We start from the raw sequence: 10,319 nt of genomic DNA, 5'->3' as shown, positions 1-10,319 counted from the left end.
TGCGCCCCTCATCCCACCCTATAAAGGCAACCCGGCGCATGCGTAAGACGCTTGGCGCCAAGCAGAAGAGCCGGTCAGTCGGGGGGTCGGGGGGTGGAGTGGGGGGCCTGCGCTCGCTGTTACTGTGGTTGCCGCCGTCTCATCCGCCGGCATGATCGGACAAAAGACTCTCCACTCCTTCTTCTCCTCGAGCGCCCCCAGAAAGCGGCGCTCGGACCCCGAGGCGCCCGCGGACCCCGGCGCGGACACGGTGGTGGAGAGCGAGGTGAGGAAGGAGGATTACCGGAGGGATCCGCGCGAGGGTGCGTGTGCCCCAGGGGCGGGGAGAGGGGGACTCACTGCGGGACGGGCCCGGGGGGCGAGAGCGCGCGCTCCGGACCCCGAGACCTAATCGAGCGGTGCCCGGACCTTGACTTTCGCGCGCGGCTCCGCCGACAGCCAATGGGAGGGAGGCTGGGCAGCGGCGGGCCAATCGGAGCTCCGCCCGCCGCCGCATGGCCGGGCTCGGCCTCCAATCCGGAGGAGGAGGGGCGGGGCTCTAGCGCTCCGAGTCCTGTTTTTGCCGCGAAACAGCCACGTGGGGGGAGTTGTGTAGGTCTGCCGTCCCGCCACGTGGGCGGGGCCAGGCGGGCGCATGCGCGCTTCGGTCTCCGCGCTCGCCTGGCCGTGCCGATAGTCCGTCATCCCTGGGAAGCTGTGCCTCGGTCCACGCTCCCCCGCGTCGGTGCTCGCGTCTCCGGGGTGGGGAGGGGGCCCGAGGCGGGCCTCCTTCTCGCGTGCTCTGTCTGCGGCCCCGCACAGCCGCACGGGTGAAGGCCGGCGCGGGAGGCGGGGCGATGGGAGTCCTTCCTCCCCTCGCGGGCTGGGGCAGGCCGGGCCTGCGTGTGCGCCCTCCGGGCTGCGGGCTCTTCCCCCGCCTCATCCCCCGCTTCTTTGGGGACGTCCCGCAGGTCAGTCCGGCCAAGAAGAGCCGGCCCGAGGACGAGCCCGCCCCGCCCTCGTCTCCCCTGAGCCCAGAGCAGTTGGAGCGGATCCAGAGGAACAAGGAGGCGGCCCTGCTGCGGCTGGCCTCCCGCAACGTCCCCGCGGGCTTCGGGGAGAGCTGGAAGCGGCCGCTGAGCGCAGAATTCGGCAAACCTTACTTCCTCCAGGTAGGGGAGCCGGGGCCCCCGGCTGCAGACCTCAGGCCCCCCCCCCCGGCACCCCTTCACCCCCTTAAGTGGTGAGCCCCCGCAGGGCAGCTTCGGGACCTCAGCCCCCGCACCCCTTCACCCCGCAGGGCAGCTTCGGGCTTTGGCCTCTGTCAGCGTCCCTGGCGCCCAGCGCAGTGCCTGGCGCATCGTGCCAGCTCCGTAACGGTGGCTAACCTAGACCTCGGGGCATTTTTACAGTACTTTTATATTTTGCCCCAAAACCTTTGCACAATTTACTTGAATTTCTAAGGACACTATTGAAACGGTTAAGGTTAGACCTGTTGGAAAGCCCAGCCTCAGCTCCCAGAAAAAGGGATTGTCCAAGGCAGTTGTCAAAATGCCTGGTTAAAAACCATTTCATCTGGTTGACAAATTATTTGCCATTATTATTCAATGAAATTATTATTTAATTATTGTTACCCAGCACTTTAAAATGGGATCCTGCAGTTGAATAAGTCAAGTTTTTGCTAAATTATGAGGATTTGCAAAAATTATAGTGGGTTTTTTAAAATTATGCTCCCAAAACTGCTTTAAAAGATGAATCATCTTTGAAGTTATAGTCAGTGAGAATGTTTTTAATCAATCTTGATTTTTTTTTTTTTTTGCAATTTTAAACAAATCAAAATCAGCTAATGGGATTTGTTGCAGAAGAACGAAAACGTTATACCGTCTACCCACCTGCAGACCAAGTCTTCACCTGGACGCAGCTGTGTGAAATTAGAGATGTAAGTAGAAGTTGATCAGTGAATGAGGTTAAAGGGCGAAGGGAGAGGGAATAGAACCTGAGTTCTGTGTCTAGAAAGAACTCCCTCCTCATCTCTGGCTCATGGAATCTAGTTTTATTCAAAATTCATCTCAGGCTCCTCCTCTGTGAGGTGAAACCCCCTTCTCTCCAGCTCCCTAGTATCTTCTCCCTATCCCTTCCTCCTTCCCCCCAAAAAATTACCTTGCATTTTAAAATATTTTATCCATACATGTGTTTCCCCAGAAAGTTAGCAAGAGAGCAGGCTCTGGATCTGCCATTGGTAAAGGGAATTTTCTCATTTACTACACCAATCAGAGGTCCTTTTTTTTTTAATTACAAATTGAATTAATAAGTTTATAAAGATGTAGTTTAGACAGAAGCAATAATTTGATTGTAAAGAAAACTCAGTAAAACATTAGTTTGACTTTGTCAGGTTTAAGTTGTTCATCTTTTTAAAACTAGCCTGATTTTTCAACAATTAGAAGTTAAAATACAAAAAGGCAGGCCGCTTGGATAATGGCTTGCAGTTATATACTTTGGCACACTCTTTATTTGAGCCTCTCAGCAGGCTTCTGAGACATGATAGACCATTGTTGGAAACTGAAGCCCAAAAAACTTTTCTGTGAATCCCTGGGGTCTTGTAAAGGCTGGGGTTCAAATCTCACTTTTGACTGTATATTCCTTGAGGTTGGGGTTCCTTCATCTGAAAAATATTTTTAATTAAGTTTTTTTTTTTATTCTAACAACTAGCACATTGCAAGTACTTAATACGTGCTAGTTAATTTACTGATTTGGACCTTATTGGATAAGACACAATCTCTCCCTCAGTTGGCTCCATTGTAAAGTGAAGGTCTTGGACTACGTGGCCTCTGAGTCAGCCGATAAATGTGTACTAAGTGCCAGGGTCTGCACTAAACACTGGGGAGACAAGGTAGAAGGCTGCCCCGGGGCCCCATGAGTTTAGCATCTAGAGGGAGTCAGAGCACCACCAAGCCACAGATAGGATAGATTGGAGAGAATCAACAGAGGGGCCAAAAAGGACTTCCTGTAGAAGGTGGGATGTTGTTTTGGGCTTGAAGGAAGTCAGGAAAGTCAGCTCTTGGTTGTCCTCCTGTGATGCTGGATTTCCTGAATCCTGGCTTATTGAGTTTTTCACTACATCTGCCAACTTCAGGTAGGTGCTGTACATTGATGGGCTTGCTTCCAGGTGTTTGTAACCAGTGGCCTGTTTTATAGAAAACTTGGCACCAGGCCTGACCTGTGCCTTAACTCCTCATGAAGCTGATTGCATAACGATTGATAGGTAGATAGTGTTCTGATTAGTCATGAACTCCTTATAGTCTTGGAGATTTTGGTGAGCTTTGGTTAGGTTTTCTGGTCAGACATCTGAGTGCAGCTGGAGCTCCCCAAATATTTGTGTTTGTGGGGTATTGAAAATAGCTTGCTTAAAGCCTCTACTATACATTATATCATGATATGTATTAGGAATGAAAAGTAACTCTTGTTCAGCACAAGTTAGACTTGGACTTTTTACCTTTACTAGAACCACAGGGACTTGAGTTAAAAGGAAGAATTGACTGGTGATTGTTGGGATGATCTTTGGAGGTGATTTATAGTGGATTCTGCATTAAGGGAAACTAGGTCTTTGGTAACTATAACAACTATGTGGTTTTTTTCCCTTTGTGGTTCATTTCACTCCTTTTTGTGTGAGTTGCCCAGTATCATGTTGTCTTTCCACCTGAAAAAATAGTGCATCTTTGTAAACTTAATGTTTTTAGGTAAGCAGAAAATTACCATTATCTCTCTTAAAGGAAGGGCCTTTGCCCTTTGTCAGGATGGGTTAGGCTCATTTGTTTTCTGCCTGCTGTGACCTTTCCAGTGGGAACCTTTTGCCCATCCATATTGTAAAAGGCATGTTGTGTGGAGTCTGTTATTTAAGATCATTTTTCTGCCTTCTCCAAACTGATGCTTTCTCAAGTTTCAAGCAGGAGGGCTTCTTTGGGACCAGTGAATAGAATTTTCTTTCCAGTTCTTAATCAGTAGATTGTGCCACTTGGTATATTATACATGTATATACGTTTCCCTGTGTGTTTATATGTGTTGGAATTCCTGACTTGGTTCAAAATATGCTGCGCTTCGAAAGGAGGGGGAGGCGTATTTGCGTAAAAGAAGTCAGTCATTTCCAGGGTGCTTTAATTAGCAGAACTAAGGGAATTTTAGGGGGCAGAGGAAGTAGCACCAAGGAGTTTTGCAGATATTATTAAAGGTGGAAGATACCTTGAAAATCACCTTGTCTGTGCATTGTTTTTTCTACAAAAACTCACATCGGTCATTTATTTCTGGCAAACTTGGGTACACACAGGTCAAAGTGGTCATATTGGGACAGGACCCATATCACGGGCCCAATCAAGCTCACGGACTCTGCTTCAGTGTTCAGAGGCCTGTTCCACCCCCTCCCAGGTAAGATTCCCTTCTCTGTCTGACAGAAAATTAAACTGTGACTGCTTTCAGACCTATGTTTTATAAGTCACTAGCTGTACTGTCATGAGACCTCATTGTAGAATGAAATGGAAACAGGTGTCATGGACAGGACTCTTGGGAGTGCACATTGGGGCCTAGACTTTCTGCTAGCTAGGCAGAGATGCTGTGTTTCTAAGGTTCCATAGGATGATATCGAATGTCTGGTGGACAGGTGGACACCAGTATAGGAAGGGGGGGTATACATGACGCCTCCTGGGAGAAGGTAACAGTCTCAGTCACTCAGGGGCCCCTCTTAGGGAAGGGTCCCACCAGAGTACGACAGCCATGCCTGAAGGGCCAGGTCACACCAGCATCCTGTGACTACTGGAGATGTTTATTGGAGAAGACCCAGAGATTCTTTTTGGTGGGAACTGGGAACTGAAATTTTTATTTCTCAACTCTGGCCTTGTTTCTTCTAGCAGCCCTCTAACTGGGGTTTTATTTGTCTTTCGTGCTGCCACTGACTGAGGAGAACATGCCATTGTTTTCTTTCCTCAGTCATGGTTGAATGATGAAATCCACCTCCAACAGCATTGCCATTGCAGTGTTTCCTCACTGGCCTCCATGAGGGAGGGATCATAGACTGACAGCTAGAAGGGACTCTAAGGCCCTAATCAAGCCTCATTTAACCGGGGAGCAAACTGGAGTCCTAGGAGAAGTGACTGGGCCCCACCTAGGTCCTCCAGGTGGCTCGAGAGCCGGGGCTCTGCCCACTGTCTCCATTTTTTTGTCTTTTTAGATGTCCTTTATTGGTAGTATCTGAAACTTCACAGATGCTCAAGCATTTTGTCTGTCTTGTTTTCAGCTTGGAAAATATTTATAAAGAGTTGTCCACAGACATCGAGGGTTTTGACCATCCAGGTCACGGAGATTTGTCTGGATGGGCCAGGCAGGGTAAGCAGTCGGCTTAAGGACCAATTACTAAGGGAGGGCGGAAGAGAGACTTGTTCTGTCCTAATTGTAGTTTTATAGCTTGAAACCTGCAAAAGCTCAAGATTACTGAGAAGAAATCAAAAAAAGACTGGCCTTATCTTGGCCCTGTGAGCTCAAACAGTCTGAGATTGGATTGACTGTTATTAATGAATGAATACATGCCTTGCACTTAAGCCAGTCAGGGCTTTTCTTTTGCTAACACATCTGTAAATAACCAGTTACCTTCCACTGGATCACCAGGCATTTCCTAAGGGCCCCTCCCCTTCCCCCTTTCCCTCTCCTGCCCTGCTCATTCCCCCTCCCTTCCTTCTTTCCCTCTCCTCCTCTACCTCTCCTCTTTTCCTCTTCTGCCCCACTTACTCCCCCCTTCCCTTTCACTCCCTGGGTTCCTAGCAGTTGGGGTCCCAAGCCTGAAACAAAGATTGGGGAGTTGGTTTGTGAATTGGCCTGGGGTGAAAGGCAGCTCCTGGAGCTGTGGCTGATGGGTTTCTTTTCTGGTTGTGCACAGGTGTTCTCCTCCTCAATGCTGTGCTCACGGTCCGAGCCCACCAGCCTACCTCCCATAAGGAGAGAGGCTGGGAGCAGTTCACAGACGCTGTGGTGTCTTGGCTGAATAAGAACTTGAATGGCCTGGTCTTCATGCTCTGGGGGTCCTACGCTCAGAAGAAAGGCCTCTCTATCGACAGGGTAGGCCCCACTCTGATTCTCTCTCTGTCCCTTGTGCCAGTGGGAAAAGCCCAGGACACTCTGAACACTGTCTGGAGGCTGGGCCCGCTTTCCTATTGCAGCAGTTTAGAGTTTGGGGCATCCTCACTCTGTCAGGAGTCAAGGGGCCAAATGGCTATTTGCCCTGGAAGTAAGTGACTGTGAGCCCTCCCCCAGGGTTCCAGGGTCTGCAGACCCATGTGTTAACTGAATCCAGGCCTTGGTTCTTTTTGGAGACTTTGAGGTCCATGGACCTCTTGTTTACCTGCCATGTTCTCATTTTCTAAATGACTTTTAAAAGATTTTCTTGGGTTTGGATAATCCCTCAGGTCTTTTCCAAATAGAATGATAGAATGATCTGGTGGTGACTTCAAATATTTTATCACCCTAAGGATTTTAAAAACGAAAACTTCACAGGTGATTTTGCGCTGGAAGATTCTTCCAATCAGAAGTATAAAATTTCTCTTAAGCATTATATTCTCTGTCAATATGCTCATTAACTTTAATACCTCTGGGTAATGGTAACCTAAGGCTGGCAAGTAAACTCTTGGGCACGTTTTGCTTGGCTAGATATCAATCAGACCTTAGCAGTCTGTTGATTCATGTTTTTATTTCTAATATCATTCCATAAAAAGAATGGCAAGGTACTTGAAATCACTGCCAGATCAAAAGACGTGGAAGGGACCCAAAAGATTTTATAGTGCATCTTAAAAAGAAAATATTTTGAAATTCTTTTTAGTAAGTGAAAAGAATAGTGGATCCAAGTCTGGCGCTGCACTTGTGGCTCCCATTAAGTAGGTTCAGAAGTCTCTGTGAGGCTGTGTGCTGTTTCAGGCAGTGAGTGTGCCTGTGGCTAGATGTCCTGGCCCTCACCTCTTGTCTTTCTGCTACTTCGGGATCTTGAGGGCAAAGACTGGTAATGGATGGGTAATCGCACTTTCTGGCTGCTAGGGGTTACCCCCAGGCCTCATCTCTAGCCTCCTTGCCTTGGGGTTGTGGTCTCAGAAATGGTAAAAAGGTTCCATTCACAGCTACCAGGATGCAATAGGAGAGGTTTTATCTTTTTTTAATGTAACATGAGGGGGTTGGAGGAAGTGATCCAGATTCTGTCTTTCATAGCATTTCTCTTACAGAAGGGGGTCCTTCACAAAATCTGGCCCCAGACTAGGGGACCTCTATGTGGCTAGGTCATTTAATGTTCAAAGGCTCAAGTGTCTTCTTTAAAATGTGTGTGTATGGATATAATAACCTGCATTTCATTAGGATCATGTTTAGAGGATCATGGGAGTATCTCTCAAGTATTGAAAACCAGAGCAGTAAATATGTTTAGTTGGCACTTTGGGGCAAACTGTTTCCTTTCTGAGACTTGAGTCCCTGAGACTTGAAGGTCCAATTCCCCCTGATTTCCCCTTGTGAAGACTGATTGGTTGTTAAGGGCAGCTGTGGCAGGCAGGGTGGGCCCTGGTCTCTGGTCCCAAAACAGCAGGCAAATTCTCATGTTCTGCTTTGTCTCTTACAGAAGCGCCACCATGTCCTACAGACTGCCCACCCCTCTCCGCTCTCTGTCCATAGAGGGTTCTTTGGATGCAGCCATTTCTCCAAGACCAACGAGTTGCTAAAGAAGTCTGGCAAGAAGCCGATCGATTGGAAAGCACTTTGAGCTATAGGAGAATTCTGTCCATCTTGGCTAGGAAAAGCTCTTTGTTGGGGGCCTGGGGTGGGGGATTTGTAGAAGTCAAAGTCTCAAGAGACAGGTGTCAGGCACCTTTGTGGTTAATGAAAAGATAACGCACCTTTTTTTCCATGTAGCCAAAAAGGTTATTAGTTTGTGTTTGATACTCTCCTTGTGCAGGTAGTCTGCCCAGTCTGCTTGAATCCTCATAGGATGGGTTGTCATTTTATTAAGATGCTTTTAATTCACTGTGGTCAGAAAGGAAAACATTGTTCTGCACCACCAAAACTTTCTTTTAAGCTCCAGAGAAGTCTGCAGAAGGAAAATTACATCTGAACACTGAAAGGAGTAGGAGAGAAGTACACACAGAATTCCAGAGTTTTGTTTTGTTTTTTTTTAATTCCCTGGGGGTGAGGGAATCCAGGTAAAGGAGGGAGGAGCCTGCTGATCATACTGAAAGGGTGGCAGGATAATGTCACCTTTGCTGGGATCATTGACAGAATTCTGAGGGGAAGAGAGAAGGGGGTTCTGTGGGGAGTTTTTTTATTTTAACTAAGATTCCAAATTTGAGATGTTTGTTAATGAGCATTTCAAAACATCCACCACAAGTTGACCATGGAGAAAAGTTATTTTTTCCTAGTCCCTTTTTCCATTGAGATGACAGAATCCATCAGTGGCCAAGTTCATGGGCAGCCCTAGAATGCCAACTGATCTTCCTCTTTAAAGTAACAAATACTCTGGTGCCTTAGCATTCTGGGAGCCAAGCCTTCGGCTGGAAACTTCACCATGATGGAATGTGTCTGCCTTTTTTGGGGTTAGGGGCTAGGAATTTGAGGATCTAAGAGAAGAGGGTGGTAGATTTTTTTCTTTCGTGGGAAAAATTCCTTTGTTATAAGCTTGTCTCACAGTTGAGACTTTTTCAAAGCAGTGCTGATTATATGAAACTACAAATTTTATGGACTATAAGATTTACATTTTTTGTACTATGAAAGTTTTGCTGTACTTAATTTTTTATCACTTATACAAGCTTTTAAGTTTTTTTATTTTTGTTGGTGTGTGTGTGTGTATAAATCATCATTAATGGGATATGTTGTTAAGCCCAGCCCTGGCTTCTGCTGCTGTTGGAGCTGTTGGCTGATTTTGGTAATAAAAGCCGATTTACTGGTTTCTGAGGTCATGTTGTTTGCCACAAACATGGGGCTTCAGACCAATAAGCCCTTGAATGTTTCTTGTGGAATTCAGCCCTTGTTTGTTTAGTAAATGCCTACAGTGTACTCCCCCAAAGACCCTGAGGTTCTGCAGTTTGGAGATACAGCCTTGAGGTAACCTTGAGGAGCCCTGGAGATACAGAATGTACACACATATCTAAGATCAGTAAAATGGGATGACAGCTTCAGACACGGTACATGTCAGCCAAAAATGTCCCTAAGGGGTTTGAGTGGGGGAGCCTGGGTGAAGTTCGTCTACAAAGAAGGCAGCAGGCCAAGTATTGAGTACTTGATGGGGCCCAGACACTGCCAGGAGCTGGGGGTACACATAAGGCAAAAGTGCTCTGGGGGAGCTTAGGTTCTAATGGGGGCAGATATCCAAGGGGGAGGGAAGGCTCTGGATTGGGTAGCCACTGCATAGAGGATCCACAGGCCCAGAGATGCCCTTCCACTGGGTGCAAGGGCAGGGCACGTGAAACTTGGAGAAAACAAGCGGAAAAGCACCTGTGCCCCATCTTTCGCTGTGGAACCTAGGGCAGGACCCATAGGAGACCTTGGCAGAAGATGGGCATTTGGACAGGTAGAGACCTGCCGGGAAGGCAGAGACGAGGATGCCCTATTGGGGCAGCCCTGGTCTACTAGGGCCGAAAGTGGCTAAGGAGGTGTCGGTGAGGGGTGCCCTAGCATCAGCTGGGAGAGATTCTGTTTTAACTGCGGGGAGGGCGGACCAGGACTGGGTGGCTGGATGTGGCGGGTGGGGGGGATGACGGGCGGCTCTATAGAGCAGCCCCTGTGTTCCGGACCCCTAACGATCAGCTCCCGCTACCTCGGGGCTGCAGGGCCGCAGTCTTACTTACACCGTCCGCTCCTGGGGAGCAGCCTTCTTTCATTCACTGCTGCACCTCAAGGCTGGGATTTCCTCCGACCCCCCGCCCCTGCTCCCTCTGAACCGGGAGCGGAGGATACCTGCCCTCGGGCTGTGCCTGGGTCAGGGCCAGCCGCCTTGGGGAGGACGGCGGAGGTCTGGGCTGGTCCTCCGGCCCTTGGGGGCCTTCAAAGCTTTGGGAGGGAGAGCGGCGCCTTCGGGGAGCCCCGGGGCGGGGCGGGGGCGCCGGCGGGGATGCCATGGCAACCATTGTAGGCGGCGAAGCCGGAAGGGCCGGCCTCGGCCCGGCGGCCTCGTCCCTTCCTCCTTCCTCCCCGCCCTCTCCCTACCCCTTTCCTCAGCCCCGCCAGGGGGAGCCGCCCCTCCACCATGCCTCGGTAAGCGGGGTGGGGGGAGCCCCAGAGGGTGCGGGGCGGGAGAGGGGCGTCCGGCCCCCAGCTGGACCTTCCCCTGGGGC

At 49.2% G+C, this 10,319-nt stretch overlaps 1 protein-coding gene and 1 long non-coding RNA gene across 2 annotated transcripts; one reads left to right on the top strand and one right to left on the bottom strand.

Moving 5' to 3' along the window:
- The first annotated feature begins 49 nt into the window (after window positions 1–49).
- Window positions 50–8,935, top strand: UNG (uracil DNA glycosylase). The gene is made up of 7 exons (XM_072600179.1): window positions 50–265; window positions 951–1,151; window positions 1,823–1,918; window positions 4,301–4,398; window positions 5,264–5,352; window positions 5,900–6,078; window positions 7,616–8,935. Exons 1-7 carry the CDS (start codon window positions 152–154, stop codon window positions 7,754–7,756), a joined length of 918 nt encoding a protein of 305 aa, XP_072456280.1. The 5' UTR covers window positions 50–151; the 3' UTR covers window positions 7,757–8,935.
- Window positions 8,590–10,319, bottom strand: LOC140499141 (uncharacterized). The gene is made up of 2 exons (XR_011965288.1): window positions 9,834–10,319; window positions 8,590–9,106 (listed from the first exon to the last, which is right to left on the bottom strand). It is a non-coding gene; the product is annotated as an uncharacterized lncRNA (long non-coding RNA).

The sequence above is a fragment of the Notamacropus eugenii genome, chromosome 4, assembly GCF_028372415.1.
Source record: "Notamacropus eugenii isolate mMacEug1 chromosome 4, mMacEug1.pri_v2, whole genome shotgun sequence".
In the NCBI taxonomy this organism is placed as follows: Eukaryota; Metazoa; Chordata; class Mammalia; order Diprotodontia; family Macropodidae; genus Notamacropus; species Notamacropus eugenii.
Note: the sequence above shows the minus strand (reverse complement) of the source record. Positions and strands in the feature narration are given on the sequence as shown.

Bases quoted from the DNA above. Each gene is read 5' to 3' on its own strand.
- UNG (XM_072600179.1), top strand. From the start codon at position 152: ATGATCGGACAAAAGACTCTCCACTCCTTCTTCTCCTCGAGCGCCCCC. The intron at 1,152-1,822 runs GTAGGGGAGCCG...AATCAAAATCAG, and splicing joins GCAAACCTTACTTCCTCCAG to CTAATGGGATTTGTTGCAGA. The intron at 6,079-7,615 runs GTAGGCCCCACT...TGTCTCTTACAG, and splicing joins AAGGCCTCTCTATCGACAGG to AAGCGCCACCATGTCCTACA.